The 22,407-nt window shown below is 37.8% G+C and overlaps 1 protein-coding gene across 1 annotated transcript; it reads right to left on the bottom strand.

Moving 5' to 3' along the window:
* Window positions 1-7,713: 7,713 nt before the first annotated feature.
* LOC150039803 (protein unc-80 homolog) lies at window positions 7,714-18,824 on the bottom strand. The gene is made up of 5 exons (XM_090327580.1): window positions 18,747-18,824; window positions 15,719-15,902; window positions 13,190-13,284; window positions 10,933-11,022; window positions 7,714-7,797 (listed from the first exon to the last, which is right to left on the bottom strand). Exons 1-5 carry the CDS (start codon window positions 18,822-18,824, stop codon window positions 7,714-7,716), a joined length of 531 nt encoding a protein of 176 aa, XP_090183706.1.
* Window positions 18,825-22,407: the final 3,583 nt, after the last annotated feature.

Genomic DNA, 22,407 nt, shown 5'->3' with positions numbered 1-22,407 from the left:
CTTGGTTTGGAAAGGGTATGAAACTCTTATCTTCAGCTAACAAGAAGATGGAAAGAACCAAAAAGAACAGAAATCCTGGCCAAGTTTGAGAATTCAGTGCTGCAGCTGCAAGAGCTATTTCGTGGCAACCAGCTTCTTCCAGATGGTTTACCAGAGTTTGCCTGGATCTTGCTTAACTGGATCTTCCCTCAGAGCTCAGTTGGATGCCCCTACCAACCTGCTACTGGGAGCCTACATGTGGGCTGGAGTCTATCCAAGCCCCGCCCCCCGCGGCCCCACCCACCCGCGCTTAGACGCGCCCCTCCTTCCCAGAGGACCATGGGAGCTGCTTGCTTGGAATCCCCTTGGAAAGCTCTGTGAGAGGCCAAAGGACCTACAACTCTTGGTAGACCTACTAAAGGAGCATTTGGAGTTTGCTTGTACATTGATTAGGCAGAGCATTACCTACAATTACATATACATATGCCTTATATGTCATACATATAATGTACATGTTATATAATTTTAAATACATAATATTAACATATTTATAAATATATAATGTACATATATTTTTATATAATTTTTGTGTGTACTTTTGTTTTCCTATACCTGGCTCTCGTACTCAGGGTTGCAGCAATGTCACTGGGTTGGTTGCTCATGGCTATTGCTATACCACTTGAGCCACAAAATGCCACTTCTGGCTTTTTTGGTTAATTGGAGAGAAGCGTCTCATGAACTTTCCTGATCAGGTTGGCTTCAAATGGTCCTCCTTAGATCTCAGTCTGCTGAGTATCTAGGGTTACAGGTGTGACCACTAACAACCGGCTTAAAATATTTTTAATACATAATTTTGTCATTTTCCATATGTGATCAATTACATGCAAATGATAACTTTAACAAAGATGTTAAGATTTACACAGAGTATTGTTTTGACAGTTTATAAGTTAAATTGATGAAGAGGTCACCATTTAAATTTATATGTCATGTTTTCTATCATAAAAGATTAAACTATAAAAGTATAATCTAAAGCTGTAAATGTTTTAAAATAGTCAAGACTCTTCTTTATTACAGTTTTAGATACAGAATATTATATCTTTAAAAAGCTGTGTACTTAGGTACCTCATTCACGTAATCCTAGCTATTCAAGAGACTGGGACCTGGCTTCATGGCTTGAAGCCAGCTTAAGCAGGAAGTCCAGAGTTAGCCAGTAAAAATTCAGTAGTGGAGAAGAGTGGTTCAGCCTCAAGTGACAGTCTAGGGGTAGCCTCCAGAGCCTAAGCTCAAGTTTCCATGCCAGCACCTTCCCTGCCAAAAATCCACCCTAAAACAATTTGTATGTTGTCTAGTTACTGTATGGATTTCAAACTCATGATCCTTCTGCCTCCAGAGTAGCTGAGATTAAAAGCATGTGACAGTATACCCAACTTCTCCTTCTTGTCTTCCTCCTTCCTTCCCTTCCTCCTTCTTTCCTTGCTTCCCTCCTTCCCTCTTCCTTTCCCCTCCCTCTTGCCTGTCTCTCTTGTTCATCATATGAATGAAACAATGCATAATGCTCTGTTTCATAGAAAAGTTCTTTCATTCTGAGATACTTATTACATAAACCCTCTGCATTCTTTTTTGTATTTTGGAGTATTATTTCATCACATTTTATTTATTCATTCTATTCATGGACACTGGGAATGTTCGTATTTTTGGCTGTGATGAATGTAACTGTTATGGATATTCCCTCTTTTTTTCTGTTTTGTTTTGCTTTTGTTATGACTAGTGCGGTTTGAATTCAGAGTCTTGTGCTTGCCAGACAAGGTTTGGGGTTGATTTTTTGTTTTTGTTGTTGTTGTTTGGTACATAGTGGGGCTTGAACTCTGGGCCTGGGCACTGTCTGAGCTCTTCAGCTCAAGCCTAGAGCTCCATCACTTAAGCCATAGGGCCGCTTCCAATTTTCTGGTACTTAATTGGGGCTAAGAATCTCATGGACTTTTCATGCCCTGGCTGGCTTTGAACTGAGATCCTCAGATCTCAGCCTTCAGAGTAGCTAGGTTAACAGGTGTGAGCCACAGGCGCCCAGCTGATATTGATTTTTTTTAACCAGTAGAGCCATACCTCTGGCTAGTTTTGCTTTTGTTATTGTTTAAATAGGCCTTCCTTTATCCCAGGCCATTGTGGACTACTATCCCCCTATTTATGCTTCTCACAGAACTGGGATGACAGGCATGAGTCACTATGTCTAGCTTTTAATTATTGAGATGAGGGTTTGTGAACACTTCACTTTGTCTGGCCCTGGACAATGATACTCTCAATCTCAGCCTCCTGAGTAGCTAGAATTAGAGGTTTGAGCTACTGAGCCTGGCTGACACATTCCATTAGTAGTAGTCTTGTTTAGATATGTTTTCATTTTTCCCAAGGAAATACTCTAGAATCTAATCTCTGGCTCATAAAACATACATGTTGATTTATTGAAATTGATAGATTTTTCCCCAAATCATATTATTAGACACTCCTTCCCAAAATGTATGAATATTCCACTTGCACTGGCTGATTTTTTGTGTTTTTGGCTTTTTAAGTTTTATCTCTCATGCTAGAAGTATAGTGGTTTTTGCCTTGCATTTTAACTGATGCTGTGTTAATACTGAGCTTCATAGAAGTCAAGGTAATCAAATGAAGGGTATATATGTATGGTATGAGTATGAACAGGAAGTGAAGCTAATGTGTTACTAGTTTGGGGAATTTGACAAAATCTGAAGCCAAAAATATGAAACACTTGGCTGGGAATAGGAAAATTATCTGTCCAAAAGTTGTAAACTATATGGTATTTGAAGTCAAGATTACTTAAGTGTAGCTTACTAGTGTATACAGGATGTATGAAGCCTTTGGCTTCAATTGCCAGCATCAAATAAAAGACAAAAGGAGGAAGAAAAAATAATAACGTTTTATGCCAATAACATGTTTACGCTGCCATTTGTTCACAGGTGCAGATGGTGCAAACTGTGCCCTTGGCACCAGAGACTGGTGATGACAATAGCTGTTCTATTAAAGGAAACAACCCGAACTATGACACTGCGGTAAAAAATTCAGTCCAGTTTTTGTTGTTGTTGTTGTTGTTGTGAGTCACCAGGCTTGTACTAGGCCTGGGCACTGTCCCTGAACTCTTTGGCTCAAGGCTACCACCCTACCCTTGAGCCAAGCCCCACTTCCTGTTCTCTAGAGGTTAATTAGAGATAAGAGTCTCAGGTCCTTTTGTGCCTGGGCTGGCTTTGAACTGTGATTCTCAGATCTCAGCCTCCTAATTAGCTAGGATTATAGGTGTGAGCCACTGTGCCCAGCAAGTCCAGTTTTATTTTTTTAATGTTGATCTTTTACTCAGTGGCAAGGCATATGCATATGCATATATTCCTTTTTTGTGGTCATGGGTTCCTCAGCTCTTCAGCTGTGTCAGTTTGAGCCACAGAACCACCCCTAGTTTTCTGGTAGTTAATTGGAGATAAGAATCTCATGGACTTTTTTGCTGGGCTGGATTTGAACCACAATCCTAGCTCTCAGCCAGTACCCAGCAACATAAAGATTTTGAGCCAGGCACCAGAAACTCATGCCTGTGATCCTAGCTACTCCAGAGGCTGAGATCTGAGGATCACAGTTTGAAGCCAGTAGTGGCAGCAAAGGGTCAGAAGTGGAGCTAATAGTCAAGTGGTAGGATGTTAGCCTAGACTGGAAAAAGGGAATGCATAACATTTAGACTCTACATTCAAGCCCCAGTACTGTGAAAAAAAAAGACAATCTTGTATTTCAAGTTATCTGCTTTTTGGACTTTAGTTAACTAAGCTGATTTAAACATCTAGAAAAGTTCTATTAGTGAAGAAACTAATTCTCGGCAATAATACTAATTGCATCCAAAGGAAAAATCATGAGAAAATATATGTTTATTTATTATGAATTAGATACTTTCATTCTTTACCTATAGTCATTGGAATGTCTTAAGTTAAAAGACTGAGATTAGCCAAAGATACCTAAGGCTAGTGTTGTAGATTCTGGGTTAGAAATGCCAAGTACTTATTTTTCCTTTTAATTATTACACAAGCATTTTATTAAAATCTTAGAAGAGATTAATAGAAATGAATATAAAGGAAAAAATGTAAAGTCATACAAATTGTCACCATCCAAACAATTAGGCACTAACTCATATCCTTCTTTAACCATATGGTTTCCTGATGCCTTTGAATTTTAATATGTTCAGCTGATTCCTTCCTATATACAAATACATATGATTTATACTCATTATCTATCTATCTATCTGTCTATCTATCTATCTATCATCTATCTATTATCTGGACTCTTTCTTTGCTTTTTTTCTCAATGACTCACTTTTTTATCAATGAAATAAGCATCCTAAGTATGATTCTGTACACAGGAAAATATGTCTGGACATGTTTGGATTACTGGTCAGTGCCCTCCACATCCTAAAAAGATATACTGGAGATAGAGGGCATATATGAGCCCCTGTATTCATGTGCTTTTGTTTCACATATATACTTCTCATATTTTCCCGTTCCACTCCTTCTAAAAGAGGAAGTTCAAGCATCTCGTCAGAATGTGATTCCCACATCTTCCCACAGCTTATTGTTCATCCCATTATTCTGCAGACCCTTGCTTTGTTCTTTTAAAGAAGGGTGCTGCTCAATCCTGTGAGGCTGCAGATCTAACAACACAAAGTCCAGTAAAGGCACGAGTACTAGGTAAGAAGTCCAATTTAATTCTAAAAATTTATTTGACAAATTTTCTTTGTAACGTATTGGCTGCCATGTTTCATAATCAATAAAAATGATAGCTAACAAAGGTAAATTTAAAAGGTGGATCCAAGGAACAATTACAATGGCATACTTCATTTTTTTTTTGCCCATACTGGGACTTGAGCTCAGAGCCTGAGCGCTGTCATTGGGCTTTGTCAAGGCTAGAGCTCTACTATTTGAGCCACAGCACCACTTCTGGATTTTCCTATGTATGTGGCAACAAGGAATCAAACCTGGGTCTTTGTGCATGCTAGGCAAGCACTCTACCACTAGGTCAAACTCCTGGTCTCCCTTTTTCCTTATAGGCCAAAAGTCACTTTGTAAATTGACCAATTTTTTATCATCAAGTTCTTTGAATAGGTTCATTAGAGTATGCCACAGAATTGGATTCCATAATGAGTTTCAATTTAATGTGTTCTGATACAATAGGAATGTCATGGGATCACTTACAGGGGAGAAGAAGTGATAAGCTCACTTAGACAAGAGACTAGATTTAGGAAAATAAGGTATGGATATAGAAATGGCAATGAGCAGATGAAGAACTTTGTTGGAAAAGGAAAGACACAGTGGACAATTATGAGAAAATATCAATTCACTTTCTACAACAGCATCTTTTTTAAGAAATATAATAAATCACTCTCTCAGAAATGATGCTTAAAGTTGCGATAGCTATTATTAATGGAGAGTCTGATCTGAAACACAATCCTAAAGGTGCATGGTCACAAGGCCGTTCCTCCCTGGTCTTGTCAGAGAAAGTGACACAGTAGGAACCACCTTGCCACTAGGGAAGTGAAAACCATCTAAGGAAATATTGTTCATTCTGAAAATTTTAGATGCAGTGCAAATTTGATAAAGAAGTAAACTTCACTTCAAAGAATGCCCGATGTGCGCAAGTAGGGAAAAAAGGCATGTTTAATGAATGTTACAAATAGTAGATTAAGTCACAACAGAGGAAAACTGATTGCCAAATAAGAGAAGAAATAGTTCTTGAAAACACTTGCTGTTGAGGTGAAAACAATTGGAATGAGCTGCTGATAAGTTACTTAAATGAGGCAGATAAGAATAGGGTGATTGTTGTTCTTAATGTACAGTTATTTCTTTTTTCTTTTTTCCCCTTCTGGTTAATCTCATGTAGTTACTGTATCTGGCTTTGTTACCTGGTATTTTATATATACATTTTTTTTGTATATTTGCAACTAGAGAAGAGGGGAACAAGATGATTGGGAGGGGTGTGTGGTGAGAAACGGGACAAACATGAGAAGGGTTATCAATGTGCAAGAAGTAATGTACCCACTACCTGACAAGTGTAACTATAACCCCCTATACATTACCCTGACAATAAAATAAAAATAAAAATAAAAGAATATGCACTTTGAATTTGCTCTTTTTTATTATTTTTTTACATTTTATTTTTAGCCTCTTGTGTTGGTTCACTTGTATCAAATAAATTAATCACAGAAATGTTTCCATGTCTTCCTCTCAGATGATATTCAGTATATATTCAATTGATGAAAATCTGGGTCATTAAAGTAATTCCTGAAGGGAGAAATAAAAGTATTTTGCTCAGGGTTACTTTGAACACTTGAGGATAAACTTTTGTTATGTCTAATTTAAGAATAGACTTCTTTCTTTTACTATCATTTATCTGACTTCAGTAGATGACTGGTGAAAAATATGGTTTTCTCAGCAGGCCATGACTCTCAGTCTATTGCAGCAGAAGAGCAATAGAGTTGTGAGGGCAGGGAACATAAACAGCCTTTGGTATGTTCATCATTTACATTCTATCTTCTCCTACAAGTGTATTTTATTTATTCAATAATATAACCAAAGGAATTTATTTACCACACAGACTACTCTAAACAATCAATAGTTCAAAATAACAAGTGCTCTATAATTATTTTACTAAGTATGAATATTGAGACATTATTGCATCTGAAGGAGATGACTAACAAGGAAGGGTTTATAATATTACAACACAAACAGATTTTTTTTGCCAGTCCTGGGCTTGAGCTCAGGGTCTGAGCACTGTCCTTGGACTTTCTCAAGGCTAGAGCTCTACCACTTTAGCCTCAGCACCACTTCTGACCTTTTTTTCTATGTATATGGTACCGAGGAATCGAACCCGGGTCTTTGTGCATGCTAGGCAAGCACTCTATCACTAGGACAAACTCCCGGCCCAGAATTTTTTATTTTAATGAATGGAATCAGAAAATATAACTAAAAATTTATAGATGGATTTAATGATAACTTAGCATATGTTGATATTGGGTAATCTGCCGTGGTTATACACATATGAATGACGTAGAGATTACCAAGTTGAAGAAAACCGTTAGCCAATGCATCCTACAGGAACTTAGGGCTTGGTTTTTTTTATAGCACATTAAAAATTGTTATGTGTTAGACACTGAATCCATTTCCCTTTCTGAATAATTACCTTTGGAGAGATAGTCAGGAAACAAACAGGATGAATATTTACATGAGAGAGAAGGAACTGTCAGCAAAGAATTTTCATCTCTAGAATCCCTTCCAGTGAAGATGTTAAAAAGGATTTCATTTTTCTTGCTTGCGGAAATGGAAGTCATTAAGAAGAAAATTCTATATTCAGACAATGGGTTCCCTAATATGACATTGTATCAGACAAATGAATATCTAGGATACATTATCCAGGGAGACAGAGCAGAGAATGCCTAGGTTCATCATTTTATCCTTACAGTCATAGACTGAGCAGTTGATAGTAAGATACTCATTATCCTGGCATCTACATTGTTACAATGAATAAGAAAGGAATGATGGCAGAAAGACAAGACACATTTTTCACATGTAAGAAATAGCTTCTTACCAGATACAGAGGCTGGGAATTGGAAGGTCCAGGTTCAAAGCCAACCCCCACAACAATCTGGGAGACTCCTGGTCAACAATAAGTAGCCAAAAAGGAGGCAGGCAGTGTACCTCATGGGGTAGAGTCCCTGAGTGGTCTAGAAAGCTGAACAAGAGTAAGAGGGGCCCTCAGTGTAAAGGGTGGAACCAGCTGAATCTGAAAACCAAAGAAACAAAAACTGTCCTATTGCTTTCATTCTTAAAACTTATTATAACTTTTCCTCCTAGGGAAGAGTTGTATATTGTGATAAAACTTTCAGTATTTAAATCTAATGTAAAGAACAAAATTTCCATTGAGCTCTCTGTGATTTACTGCTTTCTTCTCACTGAAAGCTTTTCCTTAATATATAGGTTCTGTACTTCTGTCTTTGTGTATCTAGGACAATACTCTTCTTTTTTCTTTTGATGTTAATCCTGAGTTGTGATCTCAGGGCCCCTGCCCTGAGGGTATTTTTTTTGCTCCAGACTAGCAGTCTCCCACTTGAGCCAGGCTCTATTTCTGGATTTTTAGTGGTTCATTGGAGAAAGAGTCTCACAGACTTTGCTGCCTAAGCTATTTCAAACTGCGATTCTTTGACCTCAGCCTCCTGAGTAGTTAGGATTACAGTTGTGAGCCATTAGAGCCCAGCTGACATTACCTTTTCTTTTGCTTAATTCAGTATTAAGATCTCTCTTTATTATACAAATATCATCTTTTGAGATGTAAGCTATTCTCCTGGAAAGTGTTTTTATATTTAATTCTATCCCAGTGAAAATAGTAGTACTTTTAAAATTATGTATTTGATACCCTATCCTCCAAAGCTCATGGGATATGCACGGTTGCTGTCTATGTTCTTGAGTTAGTTGCTTGCTGAAATACTCCCACCAGCCATAGTTCTGTGCCTCTGCTGGGTTTTTCTATAGTCACACACTTGAATGACATGATCAATGACCTGACGACAACCACAGCAGCAACAACAGTTGTTTCACATGCAAATCAGAAAAAAATAGCCACTGCAAATAACAGGGTCCTTTTTAATGAACGGTAGCATTTACCCTTAATATTGAAAAAGTAATTTGAATCAGTCCCAGAAGAGTCTGCATTGCCTCATTATGAGCATTTCTCCATGCAAAGTAAACAACACAGAATGGAAGGTGAAGGTAGGGCCATGGAATACCTATAAGGTCCTTTTTTAACCAGTCCTGGGACTTGAACCCCAGCTTGGGTACTGTCTCTGAGCTTCTTTTGCTCAAGGCTAGGACTCTACTACTTGAGCCCCAGCCCCATTACTCTTTTTCTGAGAAAAGAGAGAGGAAGAAGAGGGAGGGAGGGAGAGGGATAGAGACACAGAGAGACAGAGAGACACAGAGAGATATCCAACTGGTCTCCAGCTTGTCTAAACTGTAAAACTCACAAAATGCTAGAAAAATCATAAGTTTGGCTCACATGTAGATTGTATGTTACTAAAACCTTTTGAAATACTGTTTGAATGGCAAAATAAAGATAATAAGTATATAGACAAAACTGCATAAACTTTAGAACCACATATAGTCATATTTTTGCCTGCAGAACAGTGACTTTTCTTAGGTTTCAAATTTTATTTGAGATCGGATAGGTGGGCATTACTCAAGTCTTCAGGCTTAAGCTTAAGTAGAAATGCTTGGATGTTTCTCCTTCTGTTTAAGAAAAGAGTTATTCAAGTCAGAAATCTTGTCTGTGGCAGAGTGGGATAGAATCCAAATATTTGGTCTAGTGTTTTTCCAGACATACTGCATTGACCTCTTTTACCTTTTTCTTTTCTTTTTTTTTTTGAAATCAGCTTGTATAATCTTTTGGGACGAGTGTCATAATTCTTCTAATCCTTTATTACAAAATATGTGAAATCAGCTGTGGGCTGGTTGCTCACACCTGAAATCCTAGCTACTTGGGAGACAGAGACCTGGAGGATGGTTATCCAAAGCCAGCCAGGACAGAAGTGTCCACCACCATCTGTCTTTAAACTAACAATCAAAAAGCTAGGCTGGAGACATGACTAGTGGTATGGTGCCACTAAGCAAGCAAATTTAGTGAAAGTAAGGTCCTGAGTTAATTCATACCCAATTATCACCAAGAAAAAAGGTGAAATAAAGATACACACTTGAAAACAAATGGCCTTATCCCACAATCTCAGCACTGGGCAGAAGAAGTCCCAAGCTTAGCTATAGAGTGAGATACTTATTTAAAAAAAGACTAGAAAACAAAATTAAACAAAAAAACCCCAACAAGCTACTAGGAAAACTAGCTAGAAGATACTACTAGTGCATAATGCAATTATTAGTCATAATATTATTCATGGAATAATATTATACCTGATCTAGCTTATAAAATATCCACTACTTAGAGGAACAATGACATAGGCTCCCATTGACTCTTTCCATGAAGATCATAAAGGAATCATGGGATTCAGAACTGGCAACATATTTACAGATTGTCTATGCCAACACTATGACACAGAATAAAATGGAGTAGTCAGGTACCTGTTTCTGAATGAGCTCCTGTCCCTTCTCTGGATGCATATGTACCAGGTTCAGCTGGGGAGATACTGACCGCCGGAAAGGGCAAATATCTCAAACATAGGTCTGAGGTGGGTTACACAAAGAGATAGGGGGACATGTTTATTATATTATTAAATCATTATTATAATTTTCACTTTATCTAAAAGTCAGTCAAAACAGTTCATTTGTTTTTTTTCTGATGATTTCAATTCTTTTATTCTCCTCAATTAGACAAAACAGAGAAGGATACATTCCTCTCCCCTCCACAGGAAAGTATCAACATATCTAGGCTGGCTATTCTTGCCTGACACATGAATGATGTTGGGAGCAAAAGAGTCAAAGGCAATATACTAAAGAACATTCTGGAGAAAAAATTCACCATAAGGCAATGGCAGGGTATTCTGAGGCACCCTTTTTTTCATTGGACCATGTTGCCATGGTTATATTTAACGTAACAGAAATAAAGTGCCACCTTTCAAATTCCAAATGAATAGAGTTCAAATATGGCACCTTAAGTTTTCACCCAGATATACTTTTTCACCTAGACTCAGTGTCTTAGGTGTCTTATTACCTGTAATGATTATAACTACCCAAACGCTGATATTGTAATCATCCTCTCCACTTCATAGACAGATATCAAAGGGTAGAAGGTAATGGGCCCAAAGTGAGGACCTAGACCCAAGTGGCTTTGCTTGTAACATCTAAGCAGCAGTGTTTCCCTGACTGCAATCTTAGTAGAAGTGCAGAAAGCCCCTGAGCATCTCTGTTTCAGCCTTACCTTATTGTAGTGGATGAAGTTCCAGCGTTTGTCCATGAGAAAATAATGTGTGGACTGGGATTCTGGGATATTGAAAAACTCTAAACACTCCTGGAAAAGTCACAAATTTTAAACAAAAGTTGATCAGAATAATAAGTAACAAGTTGAAAAAACAAGCTTATATCATACATATAATATACACACATACTCAGTTATACATATGGCATAATAAAGGATAACAATATGATAAAAGCCATCCATTCTCTCAGTGACTAAAGATATATAGATCTGCCATTCAGTAACTGAGTGATAGAGGTATAGTGGCACCCATTGGCCTAAATGCCAGGGGAAAAAAAGCATACTTGGTATTAACATTAAAGATAATCCAAACTACAGTGCACTGAGCACTTACTACATACTAGATACAAGCATCAAAGGTTTCCCTGTAGAAAACTGTATAGGTGAACTATTAACCACACTATGGTAGAGAAAGACATTGTAGCTAGAGAGGTACTATTAGTTAATTTAGGCTGCACTGGCTATGGTTGAGCTGGCATTTGAACACACTGTTTGAGTCATATGACCCTACCATTCAATATGAATATACACATAGAGCAGTGATGTTTGCTCACTAGGTGTTAGAAATTCTCTGACAATGCCTGGGAAACCCTGAGGAATAATAATGGTCCTGTTTACTGAAATAAAGTGTACAGTTTGACAGAAATGAATCATTAAGAAGTCTTATCTGTTTACTTTGGGTCCCAGAATTGTGTTTGAGAAAACTAAAAGCTTGCACTAGAAACAAATGGAAAGGGTCAAACTAGTTTACTTACTGGTTTACTTTGAAATCCCTGCAAGCATGACTAGATGTGTCTAGCTATCAATGATATTTCATTGGAAGGGACCATTGCCAGAATTATTAGAAAATCCTTTTATGCTAAGGTATATATTTGCTGCCACACTAATAATATTTTTGCCAGTGACAAGCCCAAACCAGGTGAATTCCTTCTTTAAATAACCTATAATCTATTTTAAATATTTTATTATAAAGGTGATGTACAGAATAGTTATAGTCACATGAGTCAGGTGTTGAGTATATTTCCTTTTAAAGTGTCACCCCCCTCTCTCATTCTCTCCTAGGCTTTCCCCTCCTGACTTTTCTCCCCTCAAAGTTGCATACTTCATTTTCAACAAAGCGTATAGTGGGCTTCACTGATGAATTGGTTCACTCTTTGTCCCACCATTTCTGTGCTTCCCCTTCCCCTCGCCAAATCAGATAAACTTATATACAGGACAAAAGGTACAGAAATAAAAAAAAAACAGCAATAAAAGGTGATCAACCAAAGTGAAACAGAAAGGAGAAAAATTAAAAAAAGAACTGAAAACAGTATAATGAGAAGCCTCTAACTTCCATTTTTTGGAGTTCATTTGATAAGCATACTTTTACATGATTTTATGCACATCGCTATTGAATTCTTGAGATCCTCTCCTAAGAATATCCTCCATTGTTCACAGTGTGAATGTTTAGATCACTATTTGACCAATCATATCCAGGTGAAATTGTCTTTTACTATCCATTGGGTTTACTTGTAGATTTATCAGCTCATTCTAGTTATTACAAATGAGGGAAACCATGCAGCCTATGTTTCTTTCGGTCTGGCTTACTTCGCTTAGTAAAAAATTTTCTAAGTCTTTGCATTTCCTTATGAATAGAGAAGTGTCTTTCAGTTGGAAGCATAGAATTCCATTGTGTTTATATACCACATTTTCTTGACCCATTCATCCCCTGAGGGGTGTCTGGGTTGATTCCGTATCTCAGCTATGGTAAATAATGCTGCAATGCACATGGTTGTGCTGGTGGCTTTAGTGTAGCCCAAAAACCAGATGAATTCTACTGGGTGCTATCAGAAGTTCCTGGTAGCTAGAGTGTCTCTCAGTGTGCAAACCCAGGTGACCTTCAGAACCACTGCAAGAAATTCAAAGCTCTGAATCTGAAGTTCATGGCACATTGAAGGGAGCTAAGAACAGACTGCTACAGTGAGAAGGAGGTTTAGGCGTGTTAGTTTAGTACAGAGCTAAAACATCTGGAAAAGGTGAGGGATATTATGTAAACACATAATAATGGAGCAGGCTCTCTAAGAGTATTAATTCACTTGAAGACAGAAAAATGTCAAAGAAAAAGAAAGAAAAATGTCATTGAATTCTAAAGTGCATGCTTACTGAATGTGCAGAAAAAGTACTTCAGTAAACAAACAAACAAAAATGAGACCACTCCCACCTTCAACAGAGCTTCAAATTGAGTATCTTCATGGACTGGTAATTGTGTTGGGATGTCACACTCGTTTTGTCCATGAACTACCAAGGTTTTGGTACCTACAAAAAATTAAAAAAATACACAATGGACAGAGTTGACTATAAGAAAGCTTGTATTTAAAGCATAAAATGAAATTCAATTGATTTATTTTTTTAGGGGGGGATTATGGGGCTTGATCTTGACCTGGGCGCTGTCCCTAAGCTCTTTAGCTTAGGGCTACTATCTTACCCTTGAGCCAAGCCCCAATTCCTGTTTTCTAGAGATTAACTGGAGATAAGTCTCAGGTCCTTTTGTGCCACAGCTGGCTTTGAACCTTGATCTTCAGATCTCAGCCTCCTGAGTAGCTAGGATTACAGGCATGAGCCACTGTGCCTGGATTCAATTGATTTTTAACTTACTGTTTTAAGTGCATAATTTGAGATATGTATTTTTACAAATTGTACCCTTATTCACAGTTAAATAGAAAATTCATGTGTATTTACTCATTGCATAGTGATAGCTACCATTCACGGAGTTTCCAAATAGTTTCACCTGTCTTTAACAGACATGATTGTATTTAAACCTCACCAGTCAAACCAATGAGGATGTTATTATTTTCATATTATAAAATGAGGGGGCTGGGAGTTTGGCCTAGTAGTAGAGTGGTTGCCTAGCATACATAAAGACCCAGGTTCAATTCCTGGGTACCACATTGATAGAAAAAGCTGGAAATGGTGCTGTGGCTCAAGTGGTAGAGCTCTAGCCTTGAGAAAGCCCAAGGACAGTGCTCAGGCCCTGAGTTAAGTCCCAGGACTGACACACACACACACACACACACACACACACACATGCACAAAATTAGCAGATTAAATAACTTGTTCAAAGATATGCATTTGTTGAGTAGAAGAATGAGCATTCAAACTTGAAGCATTGCCTCTTTACACAATTTTTCTTTTCTAGTCATGGGGCTTGAACTCTGGGCCTGGGTGATGTCCTTGAGCAATTCGGCTCAAGGCCACTGCCCTACCCTTGGCCTGGGCGTCGTCCCTGAGCTCTTCAGCTGAAGTCTACCACCTTATTCCTTGAGCCACAGCCTAACTTCCAATTTCCTAGTGGTTAACTGGAGATAAGAGACCCACGGACTTCAGTGCCTGGGCTGGCTTTGAACCTTGATCCTCAGAGCTCAGCCTCCTGAGTAACTAGGGTTACAGGCATGAGCCTCTGTAATCCTTGAGCCCAGCACAAGTTACACATCTTATAAAAGATGTCCATACAATGACAGTTGAGAAAATATGGACTGAAATATTAGCCAAAACAAAACAAATACCTAAAATGCACTTTAAAATATACTTTTTTCTGCATTCTATGTGTCTGGTTAGACAGATTTATTATTTTGTTTCACTCACTAATTACAAGTATATGTGAAAACTATGATGTGCTTTAAGATTTAAAAATTAATTAAATAATATATTTTTTGTGGCATTAGGGATTGCACCCAGGGCTTTTGTATAGCTAGGCAAGAACTGTGTTTGAGCCTCCACGCAATCTTGGAGACAGGGTCTTTGACACAGAACTCTTCATTCTTCTGCTTGGTACTCAGCGATCATATCTTGACTTTTCATTAGTTGTTCTGAAGTATTTGAGCGACAAGCTGAGTTTCTTTGCTATAATCAAATCTGGACACTTTTATAGCTACTCCATGGAACATATAAATGTTTGTTAAATTCTTACAATGAGTCAGGATGTGTGGCAGGAAGCATTTTATACCCTGAAGTTGTTCCTTACAACTGCGAAATAGGGATTGTATTCTTATTTCACACACCAGAAAGGAAAGCTTTGCAAAATGATGTTCTTTTTCACAGTAAAAACTCAGCTAATGGATATCAGTACTGATTTTTTAACACAGCTTCTTTGCTGTCAGAGCTTGTGTTCTCATCTATGTATAATTTTTGTCTTTATCTCTACTTCAGTACATGCATAGCTCATATTTTCTAGCTTACTGAGCAAGGATAAAGGTTTCGTAAGACCTTTTCTAAGAAAAAGCAACAGAATCCAGAATTTATATTACATGTCATCTCCTTTTGTACTTCTTCCTGCTTTTCTCTTTTCCAATTTTTCATAAAGCCGCCTCTCATTGAGTTTATAAAGGACTGGGACCTATGCCAGACAAACAAGGTCATTCTCATTGCAATGCCAAACATTCACTGCAAAGGGCTTTCAGCTTCAGCTGGCCTTCTATGATAGACTTGAAAACATCTTTAACCTTGGAAACCCTTCAAGGACTGACTCACATCCACTCAGTTCTGATGATGTCTCTCCTTCCATCTGCCATTTTCTGACTTTTTAAAGAGTCTACTGTATTTTTTTTGCTAGTGTGGAACAAAACAAAATGTGATGGTCTTAAGTAATTCTATGAGTTAGAACTCAAAGTTTTTCTCATGAATGAAAAAGGCCTCTGGTGTTCCCAAAGCAGTTTATATTTGTTTTTACAGTGATGTCACCTAGAAGAAGTACCTGGCATGGAAGCTGTCACAAGGAGCTTCACTTCACATTGTTCCTTCTTCATTGTCTGCTTGAGGTCTTTGAAGAACAGGCCCTCCACGTATCCGACCACTTCCCATAGAAAAGTTAGAGTGGCAGAAATGGCATCCATTCCCCATTCGCAGGGTGTCCGCACAAAGTTCATGATCAGTCCTACCTGGAAGTCAGAACAAGCAGAATTCACAAAGCCCCAGAAATCCTGAGCTCACATTCGCATTTCCTTGGCTTCCATTTTCCAATGGAATCTTCCTCTGTGCCTTCATATTGCATTCATGTTAGAGATGCTCAAATGCTTCACTTTAAGGGTAGTAATCAGGAAAGCATATAACTGGAAAACTGACCAAACTGGATTCCATGTTTTATGTATCATTAAAATAATGAATACTTAAAGAAAGTTAAAGATCAGACATTTTTTGCCCGACATCTTACATTAGGTCATCTCAAATAAATCTGTGTATGATGGCGTAGGTACAACTTGTAAACAAATAGTCTAATATATTTAATAGTCCCAAACTAAAGATGGCTTGCTTAGTCAAGTGAGCAAAACTCAAAATTATCATTTGTGTGTCCTTTAAAATAATTCTGAAAATTGTCCATTTACACATTTTTAACTTGACATTTAAACTGACTCATCACAAATTTATTTTTCAACAAGGGGTGAAATGTGTTTAACACTCCACATTTTATAATAACATAAAGCCTGTGACTGGACTGTTTGAAGGAATGATTCCTAACTAACTTATTCCATAGAGCCCAGCACAACCAGTACAAACCTCATCTGTAACAGAAATGTATAAAAGTTAGAAAAGGCACTACGTCTCATGAGTTTACAGCACCTCACTCAATCAAGCATATGTCTTCCTTAAAATAAAGATATTTGCTATTCTTCCTCTATCTGGCATGCCTGCTGGCACAGCCACATAACAGCAGCTGGGATGGTGGGGTAGGCTTTCCTTGGGTAGAAGGATGATGGACCCGTGGAAGAAGTCTTAGTGTGTATTTTTTGAGGACTTTGAGATTTATTCCCCTAAAACTATCCAAATGTCAACCCCCTTACAAACTCTTTCCAGAATCACAACAGTCCTCTTTTCTCACATTGAAGACCATGATGTCATGTAAGCAGTGCTTGGAATGTCTCTGACAGAGCCTGTAGTGATGGGTCAGTGTTTACTCCTGAGATCTACACTTACAGTAGTTATCAGGAAAAGGAAAAAGGTAAAAGCAATCACTCTGCCTTCTATGATTTGGTTCATTTGAGTACAAGGCCCTTTCCTTCATCTACTCAAAGCATTAAACTTTATGCAACTCAAGGAAACAGTAAAATTGGGACAGGAATGCAAAGAAAGAAAGTTATGTTCGATACAAAATAAAGCTTTACAGCAAGATTGAATGCAGGGACAGAAACATATATATATATACACACACACAATAAAGTTTTACAGTAAGATCCAATTATTTTTACTTCTGGCTTATCAGTTATCTACTGATGTCCAGCTTTAAGTCTTATACAGAGAAAGGACAGTAGAAGGGAGATACCCATCTGCTTGTTGCAGGACAAAAAGATGGAGAGTCATATCCAGGGAAAGGATTCACCTATCTAGTGACCTGGAGAAATGGGCAGGTCTTGGTAACACTGAGGGAGCTCTTACCTCTTCTCTCTGTGTGGCTTGCTGACAGTTTACCTCAGGACTTTTCCACACCAACTTAGATACAGGTAAATTATTTTGCAGGGCTCATACTTAAACTGAGGTAGGCCCTAGTATTTGGCTGCTAATCCACCTTTGGATTTCATTTGATATGCACAGGATCCATAAGCACGGCACTTAACCAGAGAATTTTCTTTTTCAGATGAAATGACAAAGATGGTTGTTGCCAGGCAGGCAGCTATAGCTAGGGGACTTCCCACACTGGCTATCAATACCAAGGGAAGTGAATTCTCCTAATAAACACTCCTGGGACCAGACAAGCCTCAGGTTCCAGCAGCTGGGCTTCAGCATCTGCTACACAAGTATCTAAAAGCCAGGGAGCCAAGGACCAGGCTCACAGCAGAAGTAGCCAGAGAAATAATTAGGGATACAACATAAAGCAAGAGTCTGCGTTTTCTGCCCCCTTTCCTAATCCCACATGACTCTTAGAATCAAAAGCAGTAGGAAAGGAGGAGGATTCCTGGAGATGAAGCATTTCTATCCATAAGAAATTAAACCCTGTCCAAAAGTACTGTTTATGTTTTTATATCAATCTGAATTTCAAGCTAGATTGGACATCCATTTATATATATTTTTATCTTGCCAACCAGCAAGTGGCCATTTGGGAAGAAGACTAAATTATTCACAGACAAGTGAAGATTTTCTCTGTGTTGGATTTGGAGTGTGGGTTAAATTCATCACCCTTGCATAGCTGTCTGTATATATGCATATGACAGCAGGAAGGATGAAAGGAATTTTCCCAAGAGATACAATGTGTCTATCTTATCCATTGATTTGGAGAAAGTTGTAATTTGAAAAGCACAGTCATTGTATTCCTGTCTCCAAAATGCATTTTCATTTGTCAGATAAGGAAGAGAATATGAAGAAATTGGCATATCCTGGAGATTTCAGAAAGAAGTTGTCAGAATAGATGAAAGCACCAGATAATTGCAATGGAAAAATAAACTTACAATTCTTTTCTAGGGAAATAAATGTATATGATTTGTGTGTGTGCATACACCCACATGCGTGCTCGCGGGCATGTTTGAAACAAGATAAGAAAAGAAACACGGTGATTAAAAGTGACATGAACCAACAAAAGGAAGATGGTAGATGCTCAAGGAAGACCAAGGGAACTGACATTTACTTGATTATCCACCCCATGCTGAGAATGGTGGCAAGCATGTACTGAAAGTGGCCAATTCAACCAAGTAGTGGTCACCTTTAGTCACACAATTAATGGGAACCTATTCTGAAAAAAATTTCTTAAAACATATTCCCTATAGTCCTGCTTCCAATTGGTGGTTGAGACTCACCAAGTAATTGAAGAGGATGTGAGATGTCTGAGCAGGGAAATCTCCAATGTTCAAGAGAAGTTTGCGCAGCATGTACATGAGCTCATCCTGAAAGAAGAGCAGAAATTTAATCCTTTCCTCCAGCTGCCATGCTGTAGAAAGGACATAAAATTATCTGACTAAAAATCATAAAGAATTTATTTTTGGCCCATGTGTTTATTTCGATCTTCAACATTTAATATAGTCTCCATGTGGTTATTAGTATTTAAATTGTTTCTTTGAACTAATACAAGTATCAGTTGTCATACATCTATCTTTTAAACTTTTTTTTTTGCCAGTCCTGGCCTTGAGCTCAGGGCCTAAGCACTGTCTTGGACTTTCTCAAGGCTAGAGCTCTACCACTTGAGCCGCAGCACCAGTTCCAGCTTTTTTTTTCTATGTATGTGGTACGGAGGAATTGAACCTGGATCTTCATGCATGCTAGGGAAGCACTCTACCACTAGGCCAAACTCCCGGCCCCTCTTTTAAACATTTAAAATGACCTTAAGTAGTTGTATACAGAGACTTCAATTCAACATATTAGTTTATAAGCACAGAACATCTGAGTAATGTGTCATCCCTTCATTGTTTTACCCTATCTCTGCAAACCCCACCATCTTTTTTTTAAGCAAGCCAGGTGTCAGTAACTCAAACCTGTAATCCTAGCTATTCAGGAGGCTGAGATCTGAGGATCATGGTTGGAAGCCAACTCAGGCAGAAAAGTTCCTATGATACTCTTATCTCCAGTTAACCACTGGGGAAAAAAAACTGAAGTGTTGCTGTGGCTCAATTGGTAGCCTCTTTGTAGAGACTCAGGAACAGCTCCAAGCCTGAGTTCAAGTCCCACAGCTCACAGTCAAATCATGTGAGAGCTATACATTAGCTCTGTCTACCATGAGTGCCTTGTGGGATGAGGAGGTACCCTGTTGAGAAACCTTAAAAGAAATCTGACTTATTGAGATTCATAATTCTATTTCCTTGGTTCCAATCAACCAAGTTCAAGGGAAGTTAGTGAAGGATAATTTGAAATGTCATGCACTCTCCAGAAAAGTAAACCTAAATTCCAGTGCATTGACTGTAACAAATAAATGAACAAATAATTTTTAATCATCACTGTATGTTTTCACTGTTCAGAAAGCTGTACTCATTAGGCATCTTACAGGGTGTCTCAGCTTACTAGATTTGTGGCTAGGGAAGAGTGTTATCATTTTCTAATAATCCCACCGGCATTACAGTCTGCTAAGTAAACAATAAATGAACACAAAACTAAAACATTATGCTGAATTTCATCTTTGCTTCAAATACTGAGACTTGTAGTCATAGAGTCACCATCAGAAGTGTACTGTAAACATATGGAAATATCAACTAATGAAGACATTTGAAAGAAAACAGGAAAATTTTATTTACCATTATCATTATTTAATAAAAACTTAATCAAGATGCATGTTTCACATAATGCTTTTTAAAATGTAACTCCTTTGTTTAGGTACTTAATGATAGTAAGAAGACACAGAAAACCTTGAAAGAACTTATTGACTTCATGAGAGGAAAATGATGCTGCTCAGATAACATTAACAAGTTTTTTGTCTTGCTTTTAACCGAGTTCTCACTCATAGCTATATTAGAAAGAAAGAGAATTTTACTTTTCTATTGCTGATGGTCAGTTTTTCCAGAAAATGTCGAAGGACTGTTGATGGATCTTCAATTAGACAATTCCATAAAACTTGCTGGGCCACAGCACTCACTTTAGAAGAGAAAGTTAATCAATCATTTGTCAAATAGGAAATGAGTCTATCAGGTGAAGTATCATTCTCTTTACAAACTTTACTCTCTCCCCTTTGCCTTAAAAGCTTTCTCCGAACACTTTCTTTATCTGAAGATGGCATTTTTGTTGTTATTGTTTTGGCAGTGAACATTTTCATGCATAAAGAGAAGGAAACAAAAATGCACGTAGGATTGTCTTTAGGTATTAGTGTTGCTCTCTAGAGACTATTTTTTGTGAATATGCAGTTGTTTTTGTTGTGGACACTACCCTGGTCGTAAGAGCAATAAGTTTCTATTATAAAGTCAGATTCCATTGCTGCTTAGTGAATTACTAGGACCCAATTATCTGTCAAACACTTTTCGGGCTTTTTTTGTGTGTGTCAGTCATGGGGCTTGAACTCTGGGCCTGAGCATTGTCTCTGAGCTCTTCAACTCAAGACTACTGCCCTACCACTTGAGCCACAGAGCCACCTCCAAACTTTTTAGTGTTTTGATTAGTTATGAAACAATGTTCAGGAGGTTTTGCTATTCTTCTGCCTCATTAGCCCAGTGTGTACATGTTATGACCTTTGCCTCTCAACTATTTGGAACTTCCACTTAAAATGATCTTTGCCAATTTTGTAAATGAATGGTAAGATGGCTTGTTATTTTAAACAACCATGCTATTTACCAGCATTATTGTCCAGTAGTCAATTTATATATCCTTTGTCCATTATCCTGCTACAAGGAAAAGCTGATTATTTGTTCTTAACATTTGGAATGTTAACAACTTGTCTGCTACAAATATAACTCATCTTGATTACTAGTCTAACATTTCACTTTGTAATTAGTCTCTGTAGGCAGTATTTTAGGAAAGATAACTAAGTAGGAAAAGACAGCTTGGCTGGTATTAACTTAAAAAGCTAAAGTTAATAAGGTGTCTGAAGTCACTGATGTTTACAAATGCTTTTTTCTGGTTATAAACAATGTTCATGGACCCAACTGTTTATTTTTTAATTTAATTTATTGTGCCAATATTGAGGCTTAAATATAGGGCCTGAGCAGTGACACTTAGCTTTTTTGTTCAAGACTAGATTTCTATTACTTAAGTTGCAGCTCCATTTCTGGATATTTTTTTATATGAGTCTCACATGCTTTTCTGTCTGGGCTGTTTTGAACTGCAATCCTTGGATCTTAGCCTCCAGAATAGTTTGGACCACAGTCATAAGCCCTGAGTGCCCAGCCCAACTACATGCTTCAAACACATTACTTTGGTTATAAAAGTATTAGAGGAAGTCATAAGGTTAGTGTGACATATCTGTAATGTTTACATAACATAACATATGATCAGTAGATTATGTGTTCAAGGGCAACTTAACTATTTCCCATCAGGGTACTAGCTAAAGAACGTAAGTACAAGTTTAATGGATCAAAATGGTACCTGCTACTCCATCTTCTCGGACCTCACCATCCTCCATTAAATGAACTATGGGGAGTACTGCCGCACAGATGCATGCTGGGAATACTGGTTGTGGGGGCTGAGGTACGTGGTGGTTTGGAGTGTGTTCAGTGGTGTGTTCCTCATCTGAAGGGAGAGAAGAAATATGCTTTTCTCAGTGATGTGATTCAGATGCATTATTTAGTTTCAATTTTACCTGCTTATCAGTATCATAGGAAATACTAGAATTTTTAAAAAGGCAAGTTTGGAAAGTGCCCATTCTGTGTTAACACAAATAGAACTAAATCACTTCTCGAGTATTACATTTCTATTTTCTAGAGAAACAGAGGCATATGCCGGGGCAGGCGGATCAGCTCATGAAAGGAAATCAGAGAAGTTAAAATTTTAATGAGATATACTATCTTTCTGTTTTGTAATTGGTTGTATGCATGTAAATGTGTG

The sequence above is a fragment of the Megascapheus bottae genome, unplaced genomic scaffold (genome assembly GCF_031878675.1).
Source record: "Megascapheus bottae isolate mThoBot1 unplaced genomic scaffold, mThoBot2.hap1 HAP1_SCAFFOLD_164, whole genome shotgun sequence".
Lineage (NCBI taxonomy): Eukaryota > Metazoa > Chordata > Mammalia > Rodentia > Geomyidae > Megascapheus > Megascapheus bottae.
The sequence above is the reverse complement of the archived record's forward strand: the minus strand, read 5'-3'. Positions and strand labels throughout refer to the sequence as shown.

Coding starts and splice junctions, on each gene's coding strand:
- LOC150039803 (XM_090327580.1), bottom strand. CDS start 18,824: ATGTACATGCTGCGCAAACTTCTCTTGAACATTGGAGATTTCCCTGCT. Junction 11,023..13,189: donor AATTTGAAGCTCTGTTGAAG/GTGGGAGTGGTC, acceptor TGACTTTTCCAG/GAGTGTTTAGAGTTTTTCAA. Junction 7,798..10,932: donor ACTTCATCCACTACAATAAG/GTAAGGCTGAAA, acceptor TTTGGTTTTCAG/ATTCAGCTGGTTCCACCCTT.